The sequence below is a fragment of the Haliaeetus leucocephalus genome, unplaced genomic scaffold (assembly GCF_000737465.1).
Source record: "Haliaeetus leucocephalus isolate CR32 unplaced genomic scaffold, Haliaeetus_leucocephalus-4.0 Scaffold206, whole genome shotgun sequence".
In the NCBI taxonomy this organism is placed as follows: Eukaryota; Metazoa; Chordata; class Aves; order Accipitriformes; family Accipitridae; genus Haliaeetus; species Haliaeetus leucocephalus.
This window is the reverse complement of record NW_010972642.1, coordinates 3,810,233-3,834,282: the sequence shown is the minus strand read 5'-3', so window position 1 is coordinate 3,834,282 and position 24,050 is coordinate 3,810,233. Positions and strand designations below refer to the sequence as shown.

General features: G+C 39.6%; 1 protein-coding gene across 1 annotated transcript in view; it reads right to left on the bottom strand.

Annotated features, from left to right (window-relative positions):
* EPS8 (epidermal growth factor receptor pathway substrate 8) overlaps window positions 1–4,325 on the bottom strand; it is a 55,865-nt gene extending 51,540 nt beyond the window's left edge. Inside the window, exons 1-2 of the mRNA XM_010566124.1 lie at window positions 4,235–4,325; window positions 3,094–3,167 (exon numbers count right to left, since the gene is read on the bottom strand). Coding sequence (XP_010564426.1) covers window positions 3,094–3,167; window positions 4,235–4,296 — 136 coding nt within the window. The 5' untranslated portion in view covers window positions 4,297–4,325. The remainder of the gene's footprint in view (window positions 1–3,093; window positions 3,168–4,234) is intronic.
* Between the last annotated feature and the right edge of the window lie 19,725 nt (window positions 4,326–24,050).

Here is a 24,050-nt window from a genome sequence, read left to right as displayed (position 1 = left end):
ATAGCGATGGCTCCGGTCTAGTTTTTAACTGAACCGTCTGTAACACCAACAAAACTCCAGCCTCCTTTCCCACTGGCACTGTAGCCATCTTCTGCCTGATGACTGAACAATCATGAATCACCTCAGCACTGTCCCCTCAAGAGATAAACATCATGCCATGACACATATATATACACGTGTGTGTGTGCGCAAATACACACACATATACATGTAATATATACGTATATATACACATTATTAATAATTTTTTGGTCTTTACTGTGCTTGGAGGAAATTGAGTTCAAGATCAAGTGGTCACTTAGGAACCCAGGTACTATCTTCACTTGTTGCTACCCATGGATAGGCGCTTTAGTCCAAATGACATTCAAAAGTCTTCCAAGAAAAGGAAGTTTGTCACAGACAAAGTTTGCTGCTAACAATTGTCACATTTTATCAAAACAAAAAAAACATCGTCCATTTTACTTTTACAGTAAAATTATATTTTTTTCCAATATATTATATGTGACTCTATTAAATTCATGAGCTTTATGTATTTACATAAATAAAATATGTACATTTAATATACTTGTACATAATACAAAATATAGAAAGAAAGCTAGGACACCTCCAATGTGCTTTATAGACTTTCAGTCTCATGGCTCAAATAAAATACTTTAGTTATTAATTATAAATCAATTAGAAATAACGTATTTTATAATAAGCATTTTTAACACATTTTAACAATTCCAGTATCACTTGACTGCTTCCCACCCTCCTTGGGACAGCATGCACAAAAACCCCTAACGTCACAAAGAAAGAAAAGACACACGTGGGATGCAGCAGAATGGTACCACAGTTGCTAAAATGAAAAAAATAATTGCCCTGAATTTGAGAAAGGTTTTAGGTGTTTTCCTTGTTTTCTCCAGTTCATGCATTTGGTGATACAGACAGCCTAGTTCTTTACGCATACAAAACAGAGCAGAAACAGTAAAAGGTGCACCTCCTCTCTAAAACCTGTGCCAATGTATCTTCACTCGGAGCTCCAGGATAATTGAGTCTTCTGCTTCATTCAGTTCCTGGCAACTGCAACTACAGTTTTGTGATATATCTACCAGCAGTGGAAGTGAACAAAGATCAACAATTCATTTTACAGGAACCACCACTCAGCAGTTATATGGTAAGCATTTTCAATTAGTACCTGAATTCAATTAAGTATTTTAGAAGTAAAAGGCTGTTCACCATTAAATACCTCAAATTTACTCAGTTGTCCCCATCTTCTACTGACATATGACTATCCCATCACATTTGATATGAAAAAGCTCAGAGAGGAATTATTTTAAAAGCCCACAATGATTAAAGGACATGGTTAAGACACTTACTGATACTGCCACACTGTTCAAACCACATACTCTTGAAAAATTATGATGGTGATATTAAATGAAAAAGAAAAGTGCAACTCTCTTATAACATCTCATACAGAAATAATCTGCTAAGAGTTTCTTGCAATGTCTCTTGCTGCTTTCTGTTACCACCTACTATTTCTGTCAACACAAGCAATCAGTTTGTTGAATGAACCCATACAGGATGCAGAAATCACTGTTCAAAGTGATCACTTCAGAATTTTCCTCAGTTGCAGTTTCTGCCTTTAATACTATGTCAAGTGACTGACTTTTGTAGCATACCACTAAAAAAAATAAATTTAAACTTTGAATGATTCACATGCAACATCATTTTTAAATGACAAAAGTTTCAAATGGTTTTTACTTCTGTCTTTGCTGATTTTTCTAGAAGTGGACCGTCACACTACTCTAGCACAGTGCCTTCAGCCACCAGACCACATCAGCTTTTTCACACCACTCCTCTTGTCAGAGGACACAAAGCTAGGAGATCCCTAATCTCCTTTGTGGGCTTTTAGCCGCATGAATTTCAAAAGAGTGTGAAAGCCAACAAGGCAACCAACAGAACAAAGTTCTTCTCGTGCTGACGGGTGAGTAACCAAGCTCAAGGCCTGTAGGGCATCCTCCCAAGGGCAAAGTTAACGCTGTTCTAATGCCACAAAGCAACCTGCCACCACTCCCCTAACCTCCGAGGTCACTCCCCGCCATCAGCCCACCCACAAGAGCGGGGAGAAAAAATTAGTTACTACTAGGGATGTTGCAGTTATTAGCCACCGCTCTTTGAGCTTTCCAGTTTGTTAACCTGCAGAAGTGGTAGATGCAACAAGGGAGCGCAGGCTGAGGTGGGGGGGGTCCTGCACAGGACCGGGTTCTCACTGCAAACCTCGTTCTTCCAGCCTCGTCAGTTGTACTGACTTTCAAAAGAGCATTTAACAACAGGCACAGATTTACACACAGAATATCTCTCAGCCTCCTTGCTGCTTGTATTTCCATTACCAGCACTGCTATCAGCAGGATGTATTCGCAGCAGACGTGGACGACTAGGAAACGGTGCGATTTGGCTGGCAAGGAACATGACTACATTCTGCCTCCACAGTGATTTGGCCATGGGCTACAGAGTAGCGTATACAGCCAAGACAAATAGTAGCATTTGTAGTTGGTTAAGTGCAACACCAGTTAGGCATTTGTAAGTAACATCAGGTTTGACAGTCGCAAAGCTGGTTGAAAATAGCAGGCCAAATAAGACTCCAAATCTGTTACATCAAATCTAATTTCCATGAAATCCATGTGTCAAACAAGAATAATATTGTAAATGCCTTTTCTGCCAGCAGGGGATAAAGTTGGGGAGGCAGGGGGAGACACAGGTCATGAATCAAACCCGTAGCACAGCTAGACCTCCGAATGCCTTCTCCCTGGTACATACCTTAGCTATAGGTTCACTCTTAGTTTTGTGATGAAAGCTTTATACATTGCTGCCTTAAAAATTAGCAGGTGGGAGTTCTCTCCTTAGTAAACCATAAAAACATTTTCTAGCTAGCCTATTTAGTTTTAGTAGGAATAAAATCACTTTATTCTTTAGTTTTGTTGACATACATATCCACGCGTATGTACGTACACTTTCAGATTTATATGCATAAAATATTCCCACCATGACATCACAATTGATATTTAAACAACAATTTTAACATAAAAGTTTAGAGACTTCATGCTGCCTTACCATAAAGAGCTTTTGCACTTGTTCTTGAATTCTGCTCCCTCTCTGCCTGAGCAAACGTTGGGGAGCCATAGCCACTGGAAGAAAACATTTCTGGTTAACTTCTGCATAGATGTATTTGCCACACAGAGACAGGCATTCAAAAAATCCCTCCCCTTATGTAGGCCTACACATACATACGACATTACCAATAGAGGTAATGATCCTGGGTATTTGTTCAGCACCATGAATACAATAAAGCATGTTTCACTTCGGCTGGAAGCCCTTCTGAGCTCTTTTTTGCCACATTAATACAATGTCATGCACAATGGGGGTGTGGTATACACATAGATACTACGATAATGAAAATAATCAAAATCACTTAAGAATAATAATGACTACGCCAATTTTTCCTGCATACGAAAGTGTTAATCGTTTTTAACAATTTTAACTGCTTTTCATAAAAGACTTAAAAGGACTATCAAGGGACTATCATTGCCTACAACAAATGAAAAGGCAATGCAACTTCCTTCTAGTGTAACAACAAGAATGAGTCATATACAAACTCGCTTTAAAGGAACAACAATATGAGAAGCAGATGACAGCACAGATGCCCTGCTGCATACAGGAATACATCTTTGGCATCAGATTAAGTCAGATCTCATTAGTTCTGCAAATGAGCCCAGTGCCATGCTTCTGATACAGGGAGCATCCTCTCGTCTCAGGCAAGGTAACACTTTCAGGTAACAGTTGCTCAGTTCTGTTTGCTGGGAAACAGTATTTTCTCACAGATGGAAAAGGCAGCCTCATCTTTTATACATAAAAATGCATTCACTCAGAGCTAACCTTAAACATCTCAGGCATACAAAGACCTCTCCAAGCAATATAATAAGTATGTTATGTCTACAGCAATTTATTTTTCTGTTCCAGATGATTCCATTCACTAATACAGCTTTACCCTCACACTAATACAAAAATCAGTCAGATGATATCTGACATGAGGTTTGGTTACATGATTTGGAAACTGCACATTCTTTTACAGAAAATGCCTTTGTATTATTCCAATGGGATCTAATAATTAAGCTCTATCTGAAATAAAAGCATAAAGAAGAAAATACAACACTATTTTTTTCCATCAAAGGAAAATCAAAAGGCATAACCTTACTTCATTTGAGGAAAATAACTTCCATATCCACCGGGAGGGGTGTTTGATATATGTCCATTCATTCTTATCGTCACTTACTGAAGGAAACGATCTGGGAAAAGGAACAACAGCATATGAATTAAAGTCTCTTAAAAGATGAAGGTTTAATACAGATGTAATGCAAACCTAATGAGAAAATTATGGTTGAAATGGGAAAGAAATTGCATCAACAAGCTCAATCGTTATTATCTGCATCACGGTGATGCCTTAAAGACCCGTTATGGAACTTCTCCCAATTGCAATTTGATAGTTATTGCTTCAAATAATTTATAATTTAGTGAATAAAGCTATTATTATTGATACAATGGTCTTTAGGAACAGCTTTAGAAATAAAAGGCTGACTAAACTAAGAACAACATCTACCGCAGAAGTGAACAAGATGTTCCAAATGGCAACTTTAATAGTCAAGCATGCTTGATTTTAATCCTCTGTTCATTTCTTTCAAATGAAACTTTTGAAATGACCTTTTGATACATATTCTATGAAACTTATCAGCTGAATTGTTAGAAAGATGCATTATCAAAACAAAACACAATTGTCAGCACAAAAAGAAACTTGGTTAGCTATTTTGGGACTAAAATGCCTTTTTTTTTTTTTTTTTTTTTAAACCAGCAGCTTTTAACACCCTAAAAGTTTGGCATGCCAAACGAAACCTCTCATATAACAACAATACTGAAAAAGCTATGATGAAACAGTTAAAAGAATGCCTTCTGCCTTTAATAATGGGCCCATTGAAGTTAGAATTGACTCTGGAAAGTGACTTTCATAAGCCTGTAAACAATTAACAAATCTCTATTCAAATTTACCATGGGCAAATATTCTTTCATTTATACATATATGAATAACACATATTTGAATATTTCTCTACATCTCAGTCATTAAACAGAAAGAAGATTTCTTTTAACTCTGCAAAATAGTCAAAAGTACATCAGATAAAATACGTACCTAACAAAAGCTCCATTTCCAAAGTAAGCACAACCTGCTTTGTTGTACTAGAGTCACCTTACAACCAGCTTATCTTCTGAATCACTAAGTCAACTTACTGCCTCACTTTAACTGTTCTCTTCCTGTTTTACAAAGCAGCAGCAGCTGACTGACCTACAGCACATACTGTATTTTGCATCCACATATGTTCTGCCACTTTCCTCTTTCATGCAAAAATACAATCAAAATCAAATTCCGTTCTCAGCTCTAAAGTCTCCTGGCAGTTCAAGAGATGTTTGAGCTGCTTTTGGTCTTTTGTACTGAGAACAGTCATTTTTATACCTTTCTGAGGAACACCTGACATCTCCTACCTGAGATGCAGTTAGCGAGGCTAACTAGAACCGAGCTGCATTGATTACGTGCCAAATGTAATCATGTGGAAGTGTGGTATTGCCTTTAGTGAGCACATACTTGGTAATTTTGCTTAGTATCTCTTTTTTAAAACTTTTTTCTTTTAAATCTTTGATTGCTCCTTGCAAAACGTGTTTACTGACATACCCACATTTTCCTTCCATTCCTCCTGCACACCCCCAAGAATATACCATGTATCCAACCTGGTAGCCTGTTTGGCTGCTCTAAGCCACTTTTTATAGAGTTCAGTACTTAGCAGCTGTCTCCAATAAGTTACTGTCTGTGCCGACTGCTGCTCAATTCATTAGCAATTACAACCCTTGGGAAGCATCCTGAAATTGTCCCATGACTTAAAAGTATAAAAATACTCATTTTCTCAGCAGAATTTGCCAGGTCACTGTGCACTCCTTGTTCTGTTTCAGTCACTGCATGGACCAGAGCTACTCAAGAGTGCACAGCTCATGCTGCCATTAAGATCTTCAACACTTCCTATCAGCTATTGATTCTTATCATCTGCAATCATTGCTCAATTTTGCTACCCTGCTTAACAGTTTATCTTGTGATTAGCTTCCCAAGAGTGACCAGATCAAAAAACCTCATACAAATTATGTCCATCACTTCTCAGTATCCCCCCACTTTCTTTACTTTCCATACACACTTTTATAAAGTTAACATTTATTTAATAATTCTATTTGCCATACCCTTTTATCATTTGTGATTTTTTCATAGCCCTATTTATAACAAATTCTGCAACTATCTGCTTTAAAGTGAGATCTAGAAAAAAACTTGGGTTTAGACTCCCTCACAATTATTTCACTCCTCTGACATCGTAATCTGACAAATACTTGATTTGTTATTTGTACTCCACTTTTATGAAAGTTGTGAAACATGTTTTAAGTAGAAGGAATGTACTATATTACAGCTTAAAGCTTCAGCCTTTGAAGTTAGCATACACACTGAGTTTTAAAGCAGCAGATTTTCACATTAGGGGAAGAAAACACGTCTCATGACTAAATACTTGCCCACTGTAAGGCACAACACCACTTAGAGTAAATATAAAAAGCTTTAAAATTGTATTTTGAATCAAGTGAAAATGAAAAACTGAAGTCAGAAATTTTGTCTGTTTTTCAAAAAAACCACCCCAACAACCCAGCTTGTTCTGCCAAGCAAGCACAAAAGTTTTAGTGAGTTTTAGCTGATATGCAAACAAAACACCACTTGCTATTTGATAGTTGAGTAAAGCCAAAAATATTTCCTGTTCCTTATGCAATTTTCCACTGTTAAAAACAAAATCAAATGCTTTTGAAATGCCAAGACAACTACTTTGACATGACAATTTCAAGAGGCTATGCAATGCGTCTATCCCTTGGTTCAAGAAATCTCCTGAATATGAATACAAACAAACATCTTACAGTTATTGTTTATAATTAGGCCAAATATTTATAACAGCATCAAAAAGCTACTCCTAATTCCCCCAAAATTATCAGGCAATTTCATCTCTTTCAACCTAAATATTTTAAAAAAACCCACAACCCCAAACAATTTAGGAAAACACTTTAAAAATTTTTAAGTGCATGATGGAGAGAATGGAAAAAACATAAAAGGAAACAGAATGTGCAGAGCTTTGTTTATTATTCACTTATACAGCTTTCTCTGCTGTATTTCTCATCTCAAATGCTCTTTCATCTCTTACAACCCGTCCTGTAGCAAAAGTCAAGCCGTGCACACTGCAAAGCCATTCTCGTCCAGGAGTCTATTAATAAACTCTACTTCCTCTTTAATCTTCCCTTTCACCTCAGCCCAGCAGCTCACAGCAACATACGCTGGTGTCCTAGACTTTAAGATAAACACCCTTCAAAATTAACTGTATGATCCCTCTTTAACAGGCCCTCAAGTATCAACAGTTTACTTGTGAATATGTCCAAGAACGGTCATGTCTTTCTTAGGATCTTGAGAAGACATCATGCTTACTCTGAACAAGAAATATGTAAAAACAGGAAAATGAAATAAGAATTTAAGAAGAAAAGAATAATAAGACAATAGCTAAACCAATAAGAAATAATAAGATAAATATTTAGTATATTTGAGATAAATATCTTAAACAATATATTATTAAAACCAGTAAGAAAATAGTTATAAACAGGGAGGGAATTCCTAAAAACAAATAATTACTAAATTCTCTTCCCACAGTGTCAGAGACTGAACAAAAAGAAATCCACCTACAACTTCACTGCTGTCATCAGCTTTATTTTTGAAGGGACTCTAGCATATTGATAGTAAGCAGCAATAGAAATGACAAGGGTCCAACCTTTATAACAGACAAACCATTTCTGAGTCAGATATACTTTGGTTCTTTAGTAGTCAACAGTTACAGGTGGTCTAATCCCAAACATGGGGAGTATTACAGCAGCATACAACATGATTACATGTCATAAATATTCATTTAAAAAAAATGCCCAAATGCTAAAATACTCTTCTCCTTCCCCACCTTGTAGCACAGCAGCCTAATGAAAGCAATACAATCTGTGCGCAACTACAAGCTGACACATTGACAACTCACACGCCCTGCCATTTAATTTCCTAGTAGGGGTTTGATGGTAACAAAATCCCTCAATTTATTTTTAAAAATCCCTTTTCCAGAAGGCAAGAGCTATCTCATCAAAGAAAACGAGATATTCCAGAGACTGGTGCTCTTTTCCACTCATCCTGAATCAATCAGTCCCACCCAGCAGCAGATCACGATATCAGATGGGGAGGAGGGAAAAAAAAAAAAAAAAAAAAAAAAAGAGAGAGAGAGAGAGAAACAGCTTAATGGCATGGATATGTTAGAAATTATGAGGGGGAAGGGTTAAAGAGAGGAGGATGTAGGGGAAGGAAAAGGAAAGCCAAGAATGGCTGAAACAATAATTATCTACGGATTATGAAAATGTTAGTAACAAGTCATTGTTATCACATGTCCCAAACCCCCAAGAATTCTTCCCCAGCTAGATAGCAGGCACAGGCTGTAACTCTAGCCTAAACAAAAATGGGTGGACTATTACAAGGCAAAATTTATCTGTAGCGGATCTGACATTGTAGCAATGTCAGATAAGGACACTATTTCTCCACCCTTTCCCTTTTAAATATATTACGGAACAACAAAAAACAACAACAAAAAAATCAGAGGTATCCATGCTACATTGTAACTCACTAAGCATTCAGTAAAAATGCTTCTTATTGCTATTCCATAGCATTCAATACTGCTGTTCTACAGAACGTAGAAAAACTATTTAACTTGCTGCGTGACTTACTATTTTTCATTTGTTTCTTCTCGAACCTCACCCTGTTCACCCACACACGCTTTCCTTCCTCATGCTAAATTTTTGAACAGCTATTACTTTTAACCCTCTTGTTTCTCCATGCTGAGGTAGTTTCTTTAGTTATTCCTTAAGTTCCTGTATTTTGGTGTCTTCTCCTTTTGTGTCTACCTTGTTCTGACCCAACACTCTCCTATTTGTATCTTCACTCCAGCCACAGATTTTACAAATGGAAAATTCCTGATAGAAATGGGTCCCACGGGTTCAGGTGAAATGCTGCTGCCCTCTGCTTCGGGACTTGCTTCAGACAAGAACCAAGAGCAAACACGAGTTCCGCTGGCTGTTCAACATCTTACCTCGAGATAAACACCAAGATGCACATGCATGCATGAGTAAGTATTACTTTGGAAATGATCACTGGGGATTTTCCATCCTCGGTACACTGATATCAGAATTTCTGTAAGACAAAACTGCTGCCGGTTGGGCTGGCAGCAGCTTTGTACTGTAATGTTTTGCATTTTCTATTAAGGGGATGGGAGCATCCAAAGGCTGGTCAAAAGCATGACAGAAAAAAAAAAAAAAATCACACAGAAAATTGAAAGCTAGACCCTACAATTGATGCAGTTTCAAGACAAAACACTTGGACTTCATTCACCACCACTCTGGCTGTTGTCCCCTCTGCCTTTTTCAAGCCACTCTTCATTAATGATGAGGGGGGGGTGAAGCTTTCTGAGAAAGGAATAGGTACTCCAGTACGTTAATACAAACATGTTAATACAATAGCCACAATAAAATCATTTTGAAAATGCTGTTACTTTCAGGTCTTCTCTGGATTCAGAGCAGCTGTCCAGCATGGTCATTAGTGTTAATTACACTGCATCTTAGTTTATACAAATCTGCACTGAGTTGCATCCTGTATTTAGATTTTAGTGCATCCCCAAACAACCCTTCTGCTGGATGGGACATTAGCTAACTGGCATTCCTGCTAAAGAAACTGGGGGGGGGGGAGGAAAGGACTGGATGTGCCCCTCTCTCTGCTCCGAATGCCACTCCTTACCGAAAGCTTTACTTAAACCCAGAATATTATTTACCTGTTTGTCTAAGGGGGCAAAGGGGTAGGAGCATTGCAAGAAACCAATGACTGTGACAGACGAATACAGCTCTGGCCAGACAGGGGACAACACCACAGGACAGGGGACAGAGCACCGTCCAGGAGGAGGAGGGGTCCGCAACTGTGTTCACTTCCACCGAGCAGTGCGGCAGATGAGCTCAATCAACGCTGCTTTTTCCAGTTTCAAAAAGTGCTTTGATTTTCATTGACACTGTCTGAAATCTAATATTTTTTTCTCAGTCCTTCAGTAGGAGTACACTAAATTCATCAGCGGTATTCTTTTCAGCAGGAGGGATAGGATAAATTTATTAAGAAATTTTGGTGACATAATTACCAATCAAAGTAGGAGACTCGATATGTTAATGCAAGACCAGTCTTCGGAGCAAGAATTGTTAGCTAAAAGAGAAGCTTTCTGTTGGGAAAACTAATAAGATAAAAAAATGCCCATTCAATCTTCTTTTTCCTACTGTGATATTTTCCAGTGATTCACTGTTAAGAAAATATTCTAACAATACTATTAAGATAGGTATCTTTTGAGAAAGGGGAGAAATATGAAGACCAACAGGAAGAACTGAATGAATCAACTTCAGCTAGATCCTGTTCATAGATTTAGCTCTTATTACAGCCACACTAATAAAGACCCTGCTTGAAAACAGGTTCTTATTCTGGCATGGCAACCTATTTCCATTAATTTCACTAAGGTCTGGGCCATGATTTATAATGAACTGTATTGAAAGAAAATAAAACAGCTTTATAGATACAAAAGCTTCAAAGACTTAAAATCCCTATTGCAACAAAGGAACGTTAATAAATATGCCAAGCTCTAAAGCCACCACTCACTGCTATTTTTAATTAGAGAATTAACCACCTCATCTAAAGCAGGATGAGTATTAATTACCAAGATCAGAATAATTATGCAGACCTTGCAGAAAGTATCACCACAGCTGGAAGACCAGCATCTTGTGTAAAAGAAAAAAAGAAAGAAAAAAAAAATCAACCCCCAAAACACCCCCTCCAACACATACAGAACAGTCTAAAGAAGAAGGTGTCTATGGCACATGAAGGAATTCCTAGAATGAGGTAGAAAAAGAGGATTATAATGTACCATAAAAATCAGTGTCTCTGGTAAGCCTACCTCAAGTATTTGAAGAGGATCAAAGAAGAAACTCTTCCAATGGAAGAGGTTATGGATTTAGAGAGCCACTGGCATACTGCAGCAGAGCTTACTTTGGCACCTCATCCACAGCACCCAGGAACCCCTGTGCACCCATGTGCACTCACACAAAGGACACTGGGGAAAACATTTCCCACGGGACAAGCACCATCACTAACTTTTCCCTTCCAGTGTTCAAGGAACAGCTATAAGACAGTTACAAGACAGAAAGCAAAGAACTAAAATTCTGTTGAAGTTTAGTATTTACTGAAATTCAGAGCAGTAGTTCTCAATTTGTACTTGACTTTGAAGGTTACTGTTTTTATTTCAGACCTGAGGACGGGCCCAGGTGCCTGGAAAGCGTCTACTTTATTTTTTTTTCCCCCCAAGTACGGTAGTGAGCTAGCAAAGGATACTATTTTAACTCACAAATCCTAATCCCAACATGGCTACAACAGTGCACTCTATCTCCACCTGAAGAGAGATGTACAATAATTTGTTCTGTTTGGGGGTTTTTGTTTGCTTTTTTTTTTAAACAAAGAAAAACACAACAAAAAAACCCAGCAAATGACTTGGAACCACTGGCTGGGAAATACAGATGACCCAACACAGATACCACAGTTTTATTTCTCTTTACGCTCTCTGATTTTTTTAATTACTTCCTCCTATTCCTTGTTACATCATACTTCAAACAAGATCATTAGATTTCAAAAGAGGGCACTCCAGACACTGATTTGAAAGTCAGCTTGCAGTGTACAACCAACAAGCCATCAATCTGACTTTAGAAATGAGAACTCATAAATGATATTATAATACCAGTGTGCATGTTTAGATGCGCCAGCAGGAAACTCAGCAAGAAACAGTGTGCGAAGGGCACTTCTTTCCAGATGCCATATAAGCATGCTTCCCACCACCCTGAAGACACCACACGTGAAGAAGATCATGAAATTTGGACATAGTTTTCCCATTCACATTGAAAATAGACTGTGAGTGTAGCTGATGAAATATTTCTGAACAGTTTCTTGCACTGAAGTGCTTGTGAAAATGTTAATAAATGATAACGCTTACTGTAGTGCTATAGTAAGTATATAAAAAATGAACAAGACAATGTCTTTAGGTGTTGTCTGTTGTTTTAGATAAAGTTTTCCTTTCGGTCTGGCCAAAAAACGAGGGAACTTCCAACATAGTTAAAATACTGCTTGCTGCTGCAAGTTGGCCAAATGAAACTGGCTTAACCACCTCCCCACATCTACTTGCAAGCTTAATAGCTGTGTCATGACACACTGACATTATTAAAGTTGGTGTGGTAGAGTCCATAACAAAAGCTGAACTGAAACTATATAATGACATACTCCAACCAGACCATTAAAATTAACATGGAGGAGGAGGAGGAAAAAGGACAGGAACACTCACCAATGCCTCTTTAATTGAGTTTAAAAGAACTGTGGCAAGATCTAATTCTTGTTTTCACAAATTAACTTTCTTCTGTTTTGGTGAAGTTGCTGTATTAGCTTTTATCCTGTAGGCTTTGTAGCCAGACACCGACACTGCAGTTATCGTGGTCTCAGACATGGCAATAGATGACTCCCATTGCAAGGCTTTCTTATTGCTCCCTACTTAAACTTTCACTCTAGCCATATTAAAAAAAGCCAAACACAAAAACCCTACACAGCTAATTTATTCTCAGCATGGCAGCACACAGAATAAATCAGGACAAAGGCCCATTTCCATTAAAATCCATCATCTAGTTACTCAGAACCACCAATTTCTAGGTTAGTAGTAGGTTACAATCTTGAATTAAACAAGACAAAAAAAGTTGAGTAGGAGCAACATCTACTGGTTTCCTGATTATCTTAAAAAACACACAAGCTCCATACTATCGTGGACCACCCTTTGTCGGTATCCTATGATGATATGGACCCAGCATCATTTATGAAATCTTGATCTCTTCCACCAATAAAGTGCTCCAAAGGCCAATTCACACAAGTCTGAAAAGCCTCAAACATTACTATGGGAAGGGGTCGTACTCTTTATCTTACTGTAAGATTTACATTGTCTATAAAGTGTGTGTGTGTGGGGAAGCAGTTTCCATGCAGTTCAATGAAAACAGAGAAGGCTATGTTTAATGAAGGTGAAAAAATATGTAAGATTTAAAAGTTATTGATCAGACCACAGCAAATTAGCAATGCTGAGCTGAAAGGTAAGCTCACAGTGGAGCTCAACAGCAAAACTAAAACTTTTCTTTTTAAAACTTTATAAATGAACACATGCTATTCTAATAATGCTTGTTACCTCTTCAAACATCCCTATTAAGAAAGGCCTAAATCAAACAACGTGCAAAGGCAGCAGCAAAGGAAGCTTCATGAGGCTGATACGCAAAAGCTCATGACTTCAGGCAACATTATTTGAAACAAACACCACCATCACATGTTTTTGGGATTAAACAAGATTTCAATGCTAGAAAAGTTAGTAGAGTGTTCATATTCTCAGAAGTAATTAAAAATATCCCCCTAATATTTTTCAATGTACTTTCAAAGTCATGTATACATGAAAGTATTAAATTAACACATGATGCCTGGAAAGTACGTGAATTAATTCCAAATCTAGTCAGCATGTCCCCTAAAAGGGACCAGGTTTTCACTTGGCATGCACACATAAAACACATAAGAAATAGAATTTGTCCTCAAAACTATGTAGTTACAAAGATGTAGTGTATAGCAGCAACACTGCCAATACCTGCAAGTCCAACCTCCGTGCCCTACCTCAGCATGGAGGTTTGACTCTGAAGCTGGTTTATAGACACTAACAACAGAAAACTGTATGTTACCTGCAGGAATCCTACTTCTTTCAAACCCAGGGGCCTAAGAAAATTACTTTGTCTTTAATCTATGGGGGGAAAACGCTGCCCTGAAAGCTGGTATCTAAGCTGCCATCCAGTCAACTCAACCGTTCACTACCTCTTGCATTTTTCATTAACAGTGGGAGAGATCGGGAGAAGGAGCCCAAATACAGTGTCCACGTAGTAAGGTAATAACAAAACCAAAACCGTAGGGACTCTGAAAATAAGGCAGAGGAGAGAAAAGGCAGAAGAAAGCAAAATTAATTTTTAAAGAGAATTGGAAAATAAGTTGCACTATAAGCTATTTTAAGACGTAGCACCAGCAGTCACTGACTTCTACAAACCCTGTTTGCTTTTTTCATCTATGAAAAAGAATCCATATCACCATCACTTGGGGTGTTAAGTGAACTAACCGAGATACTCAATTTAATACTGTCAAAAATACAATGATTTTGTTGCCACTGGAAAAAAAATATGTTTTTCAAGGGAACATTACTTTTTCTTTTTTTTCCCTTCTACTTGAAATACCTCCTTGACACCAATCAAGTAATCTAAAAATCATTTCCCACCCCACAGCAGAGTGGAGTAATGCAGAGATATGAGAAGAGCCATGTGACTTGTTCACTTGTACAGAATTGTGAAGTCAAATGACCAGTCCCTCTATATCATACAGCATTTCCCTGATGTTTTTCCTTCTGAACCATGAATTTGAAACAATAAACTTCAAGGACAGCTTCCTCTCACCTAGGGTTAAAAACAGGCATATGACTGCACAGTAGGATGCACGACCTTGAACACAACCTACGCAGTTCTCAGCACTTTCAGACACACAATAACTCACCTGCATCCAAACACCAGCTGGAGATGCTTGTTTGGGTCACCAAAAATCTTGAGTATCAATTTTTGCTTGCATTAATGAGCACATAACCCAAAGAGACTATATTGCAATTCAGTGAGTAAACAAAAGGCACTATCTTAATCATCTAAGCATAGCTGATCAGTCCACTTTGGGGCTACCATTATTCAGCACAAAGCGATTCAAGTGTAAAAGAACTTACTAAACTGAGGTCACAGCTGAATGAAGTCAGACCCCGCCACGGTATTTACAGTGCGCTTCTGTAACTCAGCATTTGTTCACGGAACATTTGTTTCATGGAAGAAAATAGACTGAACAATAACAGATTCCACAATTTGTGAGAAGAAAATTAATTTAAACTTCTGGCGTTTCATGTCTCTGGTTTTCTAGTTTCAATTATATATGTTTCTCTGTACAGATATAATTTTCTCCTTCATTTATCTGGGCCAAGCCCTTCCTCTACATCCATTACAATAATGAAAACATATATTCAACTAATGTCAAATTTTTGACGTTTGTTTTTTTTAAAAAATTAGCTGATCAAATGCAGAAATGTGAAATTTTTTCCAAATCAATTAACAAATTCACATTTCCAAAAGCAGTCACTGATGTGAATGCCCAGGATTGGCAAATTACGGGCTTGACTTTTAGAACTAAAAGTATATATTTTTTAAATTTCAATGCCCTTATAATCACATACTACGAGGTTTCCAGCAAACATCCAGTGACTGAAGATGTCAAAATTAGAATCCTTTATAAAAGAAAAATTATAATCGGTGCAAAATGTTTCTGGCTCCAGTTTCCACAATTACCTCTAATTGTGGAGTTTGAATTTTCACATATCACAAGAAAATTTTGTCCAGGAATTTGTCATTGCTGGTTACCAAGCCAAATTTAATAAGCTATCACTAGAAAGGGATTCTGAAATACTACAGCCAGGTATTTTGTGGCAATTTGCGCATCCATTGAATTGAAAACATTTTGCTGAGGCATTTCCAATGTCAATTTATTTGTAAAACTGATATCAGATAGGTTCCCAATGGAAACCTCTGTCTGGGACAGGAGCCCAACATACCCTGCTCCCAGGAAACCTCAGAGGAACTCTGTTTTTTTAGTAAGTTCCCACAGGTTTTGAAGTAAGCTAACTTTCAAAACTCTTCCAGAATATGGATTTACTGTTCTCCACTCAGTTCTTTTATTAGAAATAAGCATGTGTGAAATAAGCGTGGGTGGGAAGGTGGAGGGAAGAAATAGAAGGAGCCAAAAAAGCCACGTGTGGTAATACTTTTTGATCTTTTCCTGCCTGGAGGAGTGACAGATGAGGTTGGGGAAATCCGAGTGCACCACTCATTTCCATGCACTTCAAGAATTGTTCTAGAGCTGATTCTAGTGATCTTAACATGACGTAAAAAATACCCATCTAAAATCTTTGGAAAAAGATATGGTTACCCTCCTACAGAGCTAAGAAAGAATTAAATAATCTCTTTACCTTTCAAGATGAGTCTCTACTTTATGTGGACCTTGCACAAATGATAGTCACTGGAGATACTATAGGTTGGAGTTTTCTTTGTTGTCTCCCCCCCCACACCCCCCCGAAATGCTTATTTGGATGACTCTGTATCTCTCTGGTACTTCTAATACATGATACTGAACAGAACTGTCAGAATTCACAGGCTGCTCAACTTTCAATAGCAACAATACTGCCACAAAGTGAGTTACACCTTCAATTGGAATAAGAAGGATTACCCGTGGAGACAGTCCTTGAAGCAATGAATGTTGTCTTCAGAACTATTTTCTATAAGGCCCTTATCCTCCTGGTTATATCCATGTGGTTAAAAAGCATGTAGAGCCCTGCAAAAGATGCTAGAGTGAAGGCATCCACAGAAAGCTTTTGAAGGACAAAAGCTTATATAAAGAGAGCTTTCTCCCACATTGTAGGCAACTAAGAAATCCTGTTTCTTATAAAACTTCACCAGCTCCTCACCAATGATTAAATTTTGTTTATAGAGCTCCGAGTTGCCCATACTGTTACATATTTTCTATTTGATGAAATGGAGAAGGATATTTTTTTCCTTCTCTGGAAGGCACACTAGATAAACTTTAAACTTGTACCCAGTTTCAAAGGAAAATATTTGTCCTACACAAAGCCTCCATTCAGAGTCCCTGTTTTTACTACAGTAAGAAAAATAGCTGTGCCCTGGATAATTTGTTCATGTATGCCAATAAAAGCACATTGGATTAGAGCCAGCACTTCTAGCAAGCACCCAAAGACTTCTGAAATGCTATAGAAAGCAGAACTCTTCTTGCCCTACTAATCCTTTTTCTATCCATCATTCCCAGTTCTTATTTAGTTTCATTACATATGTCTTTATATTACTGTAAGAACCAACTAAAAGAGGAAAATAAGACTGAAGAACAAAAGGAAAACTTTTAAAGAAGCTCTTTTATGAAGCAAAGCTTTCAGCTATCTTTAGACAATGTTTAAAATGTTAAGCATGTACCCTTTCAACTCCACTCTAATTAAAAATTATAAAAGAGACTGCAGTATATTCACATTTTAGAGGTATAAAGAATTAAGAAACATACTGACATAGATACTTAGGCACCTATGCTTTCATGCAGGAGTCTGATCAAGATGCTTGCTGCTTAACCTAGGGCAGGTCTGTGGCAGAGCCAGGATATAAAAGAACCTGGAGAAAATTCTTGGGAAGTTATTCCGATCATAGAGGGATTTACTGTGCATGTGTGCTTCCCCAAAATCCAATGTTTTTCTAAACAGTTTCCCAAACAATCACAGAAAATGGGGCTGAAAAGGAAAGAAGTCATCTTCCATCCTTAAGGCAGGAGCAACTATGCCAAGGTATTTCCCAAAAGGTAGTACTTCCCAACCTCTTCCTTGGGCCACTAGTGAGAGAGGCTGAAAAACAAGCCTGAGGAAACCCAGGGGCCCAGTGGCCTTACTCTGAAAAAGTTTTTCTCAATAAATAACCTAAATCCTTACTACAATTTAAACTCACTTCATACTGTTTCTATCCAGAGCATACCCAAGAAATACATTAGGTTCTTAATTTTAGAAAAAGAAAAAAAGGTAACAACAACATGCATCCAATCAGTGTTAAAATGGGCTTACATAAAAATATCCTGTTCCTCAGTCTTGTTTGATAAAGACAGTTGGCTTACTGCTACCTCCTCTCTCTTTTACAACTTAGCACTCATATCAACACTCCAATAGGCCTACAAGGACGTCATCTCATGCGTATCATTTTGTATGTTTTTCCAGCTAAGCAATCCAAAGCAAGCAGACGTCAACTTCTATTTTCCCATAGGAGCCCACAAGGCAAGTTTCAGGGGAAACAATATTGCAGTTACTTCATCTATATATTATCTTTCATTATCTCACTGTTTTTCTAAACCCTATCCCCTCGCTTCTTCAACTTTGTATAACCTATTCTCTTTCCTCATATTGTTTAATTCAGCCTTATGCTTTTCTCCTCCTTTTCCTTTTGTCATGCATATCTGCAGCAGACTTTCTGAAACAAAGTAATTCAAGAAAAAATAATCCAGCTACAGCCGCAAAAATAGTTCCTGATGTTGTCCAAAGACTTTAAGACAGGGACTTAGCTTGCCATCCACATTGTGACTGTCCTTCATCTCTGATTGGGTTGGATGACCACTGAGGTAATTAACACTGACAGTTGTAAATACTGTCTTTCCCGATGGAGGTAGCAAAACCATTGGGGGGGGTGCGAGTGTGTGTGAATGGATGTGGCAATTTATGTTTCCCAGCTATTGCATTGAGCTTTCTGAAAACTCAGAGTCATTCACAGATAAATTTAGGTTAAACAGCAGAAGCAATTACTGCTCTAATTGCCTATGCCCTCTTTCTGCCTTTACAAGGATGCAAAAAAGTGACACAAGAATCTCAACTTCTCTCTAGGAGCCAGAGTTTGAAATCTAGCACAGAAGAGCAAGCTGCAGCTTGCAGGGGTTGAGGTTATGGCCCAAATAAGATTTAGCACAGGGGTAAGGCAGTTTACTGGGACAGCAGGAAGGTTGCCAGATGCCCCATCTTTGGGGGCAGCTTAGAGGGTCCCCAGGCTACCCACACTTGGCTCACATTCTAAAAAATTTTTGCCACAAACCAAGGAGGTAGCTCTTAAGAGTCCCTACCCCAAGCTGGTACTTTGCAAAAAGCGTGCTGAACAAGGGCCTGCTCTCATGTTCCTCAGCCACTTTCATACGCTCTAAGAAACCGACCTAAATGTTTTTTTAAATCTGTTCTCTCCAAACTTGCCTTTACCCCACAACACCAGCTATCCATATGTTACTTCACCGACATACCAACCCAGTTTTACTGCAAAAAGAGGCCACAACATGATGGGAAACCTCCACAGACTGCAGTCAGTGAGGACTTTGCATGAGAGGTCCCACGTCTCCTGCTACTGCAGTCAGCAGCTGGACGCCGTTTGCCAGACAGCAACACAGCAACAGCATCTGGTGTTACCGAATTTCCTTCGGCCTGGCCTGAAACACTACGTTTTGTCCTCTACTTCCACAAGCAAGTCAGAGAGATGCAGCCTACTGCTTGAGTAAGACAAGTCCCCTGGTCTGCATGCCAGTCACCCACCCCACAGCAAAATGGCCCCAAGGGCTTCAGCTGCTAAGGCGCAGCAAGGACGTGGGTGAGGGCAGACCTTCAGTCACACCTCACGCTGGTATGTCAGCAGCAACCTGCCCCGTATCGCGCTCAGCACACCGTTCAGCCCTACGAAGCCCTTTTTGCAAATCCCCAAGTACCAGCTGGTAACGGTCTGTAAAACCCTCTCCCAAGGCAGAGCCGCCCCAGCACTCAGCACCATGCTGCTTTTCCCATCACCTCCCTTGCTACAGCTGCAAGACCCAAGCCCCCAGGCAGCCACCCTGGTGTGGGCCTGGCTCCGCGTCCCACTGAGCCACCTTCTCCAGAAACGACCCTGCAGGGCACCCACCTCACCCGCCCGGGGGACATCGCGGCTGTTTCCCTCGTCAGCCAGGCAGGAGGGCCAGTGGGAGCAAAGCCGTTAATTGAGAAGTTGCATTGCGTGGTGGGAACGGAGAGGTCACCAAATCATTCGCTGCCCGCGCGTAACAAGGTCAATACTCTTAGCCAAAGGCATGGCACAATAAATAGCTAGCCAAGCTGGCCAAGCCAGCTACCTTCGTGCCCTTTGTCAAAGGGAAAACAGCATAGCTGGAGTCCACAGCACTGAAGGTCACACCTAGACAAAATACATAACGAAAAAAATTTGCTTCCTTTGCCATTATTCAGCTTTGTGACTCAGTTCTTCCGAGCATATGTAAATCTCAGCAAATGCCAGCCTCTCAGTGCTGTTAATGGGAGATATACGCACCCATTTTCTCTAAACAAAGTTAGAAAAATGGAATGACTGCTGCTCTAAGCAGGCTGGGGAGGTCAAAGATCACAGAAATTAGAAAGGGAGGCAGCTATTGGATTCAGCCCTTTTCCTGCTGTGAGACTGTTCTCCTGGGCATGAGCTTTCCAGTTTTACTGTTGGAGCAGCACCTCTTGAAAATCTTACACCCAAAGCAAAAAAAAACACAGATGAGACAAGAGAGTCCTGCCAGCAGAAAGTTACTACCGCGAGCACAATTGTGCTGCCCTTCCCCTCCTGCCCGCACACCCCTGCCATGCTTGCACAGTGCTCCTGTCACCCAGGAGTTTCTCTTGTCCCTTAGGAGGGGCCCTCGGTTTGGATTCTCACACCCAGCTAAAGGAAAGGCACACCAGGTTTCACCCGACAGCCTTGAGACTTGCTAAAACCCACACTCATTTGGAGAAAATACCGAGAAGTTATTATCCAGGGATGGGGCGAAAGCATACACTCTTTTAGGCTCAAATAAGGGCACTTGTGGCCAATAATCCCAAAAGCCCTTACCATTTCTGAAATATCGAGCCCTGTTGCCCCCATTTTCCTCATTGCCTCTTCTCCCAGTGAAGAGCATATATAGCTCGGTTTAGAAAAAACTCCCCAGGATGTTTGTATGCTTCTGCAAAGAACACATTAGAAAATCACAGATTCTGGTGCGGGAGGCAATCCATAATTCTACAAACAGGGAAATCCCAACAGATATCTTAACATCTTTTCCTGCTGCCCAGATCAACTGGCGAGCACCAGGGGCTCCTCTGCAGTTCACTCCTGCCAAGTTTTAGTATTGCTTAGCAGATGGCTACTTCTCACCATGCACAGGGCCTTCCCCTCCCTGGCACTGAACAGTTTCACACCAGCTAGGAGCAGCGGCACGGGTTTCCCAGGCTTCACAACCAGCTCCCTTCACACCTGCACCGTCAACAGCATGGCCCCACTCTCTTGCTCAGGCTTGGTGCAACCTGGAAGCTCAAGAGGTGCCAAACATCCACCTTCCTTTTAATCAGGAGCAGAAGTGGCATCGCAGCCCTAACGCCCGTGACCAGGCGGCTCTGGCACATGACGAGAACAAAGTGCTCCAGGAACACAAAACCCATGGCAGCAATGGCTCTCCTTCAAAATTGCAGGCACACATTGCACAGCGTCCTCATTCCCAGTAATAAAGTCTAACACACTGAACTGCAGCAGATGACATGTGCTTTGAATGTCTAACAAGTCTTTAACCACCGTAAATTCTCCTTAGTACGTAAGATAGTAAGGCGGCTCTAATGAGGGAGGAGACGATAGTCTCTTGGACTTGCTCTTGAAATGGAAATATGTAAAATGTGATGTCATGTAATAATGACATTATTCCCTAATATTAGGCTGTTCTTATCTAGCGTTCCTCTCCTCCTCATGTTTTAGTGCACTCCAAGGAGTTATTATCCAAGAGGATAACACACAGGATGCAGACCAAAAACTAGCCACATGCAATACAAAAACTAATGCCAAACTGACCACGAATGCTTTTCCAGAGCTGATTTCCAAAACTGTCCAAGCAGAGGCAAGGAACGGAAGAAACCTCTCACTCCTGACTCATGCGTTGGCCTGGACATGAGATGGTTCATTACTCAGAAATGGCATTGGGACACCTCCCCTCCCCAGGAGCAGAGCGCTGCAGACGGAGGAGGAAGCATCCACAGTTCTAGGTTTCTGGAAAAGATTGCACAAAACTTGAGGAATTTGAGATACGTTTCAAGCCACAAGAGTAACAAAGGAAATTGTAAGCAGCAGAATAATTTTTTGTGTATTTTTGAATTATCTAGAGAGAACTGTATCTCTACAATAGAATACATTTTACCTACTGTACACATCCCACAGAGTTTGAGTCAGCTGTGTTGCTCTCTCCCAAGCCTACAAATAAGGCCAGAGGGAAAATAAAGTATTTTTCATTCTTCTTTTTAATCCCTGTTAAATTTTAATCCCCATCTTGTTGCACACAGAAAACAGACACTTGAAAGGTGATCGCTAATATAAGAAATATTCAGATCAACAGTTCAAAACTTAAAATCAAATTATGAAAGCAGAAAAAAAGATATCCATAGGGTTTGCAAGAATAACAGAACCCTGTTAGAAGACAGAAATGACATTTAAGAACTATTTAGAAGCAGGATGCAAGGGATAAAGTCACAACAGTGTACTGAGTATGAGACTGCCTGGACGCTGAAATAGTTATTCAGCACAGATAATCATTACACGTCAACTATGAGATAGGCTAACTGATAGCATGAGTTAGAAGTGAAAGAAAACTCTAAAAGAAAAAGAGCATCATGAAATGCAAACCAGCCTCTCTCCAAACAAAAGCTACAGTTTTCAATTATTTTTTCCTTTCCAGAGAGTTTTAGGGTAAGGGGGCAAAGGAACCATAGAGCAGTCAATTGCCCAGCTTCCATTAGTCTCTTTTAAATACCGATTTTGAAAAAGATTCCAATTTCATGAGAATCAAGGCACTTGCATGCACCAAGATGATTCTCAGAAGAAAAACATAAGTAATATTTGTGTGCACAGTAGTGCAGTCAGCTGGACATTTTTGTCATCTTTGACACTCACTTCCAAATGCCTCTGTAAATTATTTATTTCACCACAGTATGCTCCCAGGATTAAATCCCACACTGTAACTTGAGCATTGCTGTTCACGGATCAGTCTGCTCAGAATGCCCAAAATATTACTTAGCCTTGCCCAATTAAAAAACCTAAACCAGGAGAGACAATCAGCATTATCTGAATCTTCCAAACTTAAAAAAAAAAAAAAAAGAAAAGAAAATTGCACCCTCCTGTGTTTCCTCCACACCCCCTTTTCTTTGGATATGAAGGAAAAAAATATCTCAATTACCAATATCAGGTGGGTCAAGAACAAAACTCAGATGCCCGAACTTCATAGTCTTGATAGATTTTCAGAGTAAAGTAGGCAATCCCAATCAATGGGAACCAATCGAGAGCCTGCTCCCGTTTTAAATTACTAGGCCAAGTTAGAACTACTGCATGGCTGTTCTGCAGTTATATCAGCTGGGGTTTTTTTGACTATGCACAGCACTTACTATATTGTGTACATAAAAAGGTGTGCATAGCATTTAATTTTTATTTGTTTGCTTTGACCACCTCATGTAACCACAGTCTCTGGGAAAGGAATTAGTCAGAAGTTAACTGTTACAAGATTACAGCTAGAAGATGCCTAGGTTGAATGAGGGTTCCACAAAGGTAAAGCTTAATTATTTACAGTTTCGTTCCTGAGAGACTAGGTCCTAAGGTCATTTATTACCAAGAATGAATATAAATCACTGGTTTCTATTTTTGTAGTTCAATCACCAGCACTCAATAAGAGCTATAAGGTGAGTAGGAGATATCCACCCTTAAATAACACCTTGGGACGGGCTTTATGAGCAAGAAAAATGACAGAGGTTAAATGTATCTGCTTTAAAAGGGGAGATATGTTCCAAAACAAGAAGAACTGACATAAGTTGTCAGCCTCTTCACAGAATCTTCAAACGAGAGAAGTTATTGAGAGCACGCCAGCCGCGCTCCGAGCGACCCACGAAAGGGAGAGCTCTCCGGAGCAGCAGGAGGCGACGCTCCAGCCCACGCCGGGGAAGCCGGAGCCCCCCTGCTAACCCCCGCGCCCACGGAACACGCCACGCGTGGCGTTGGGAAGGGCGCACGGATTGCCCACGCCGCAGGGATGGCGTCACTTGGATGACGCTGGCTGCGAACCCAGGTGGCCAACC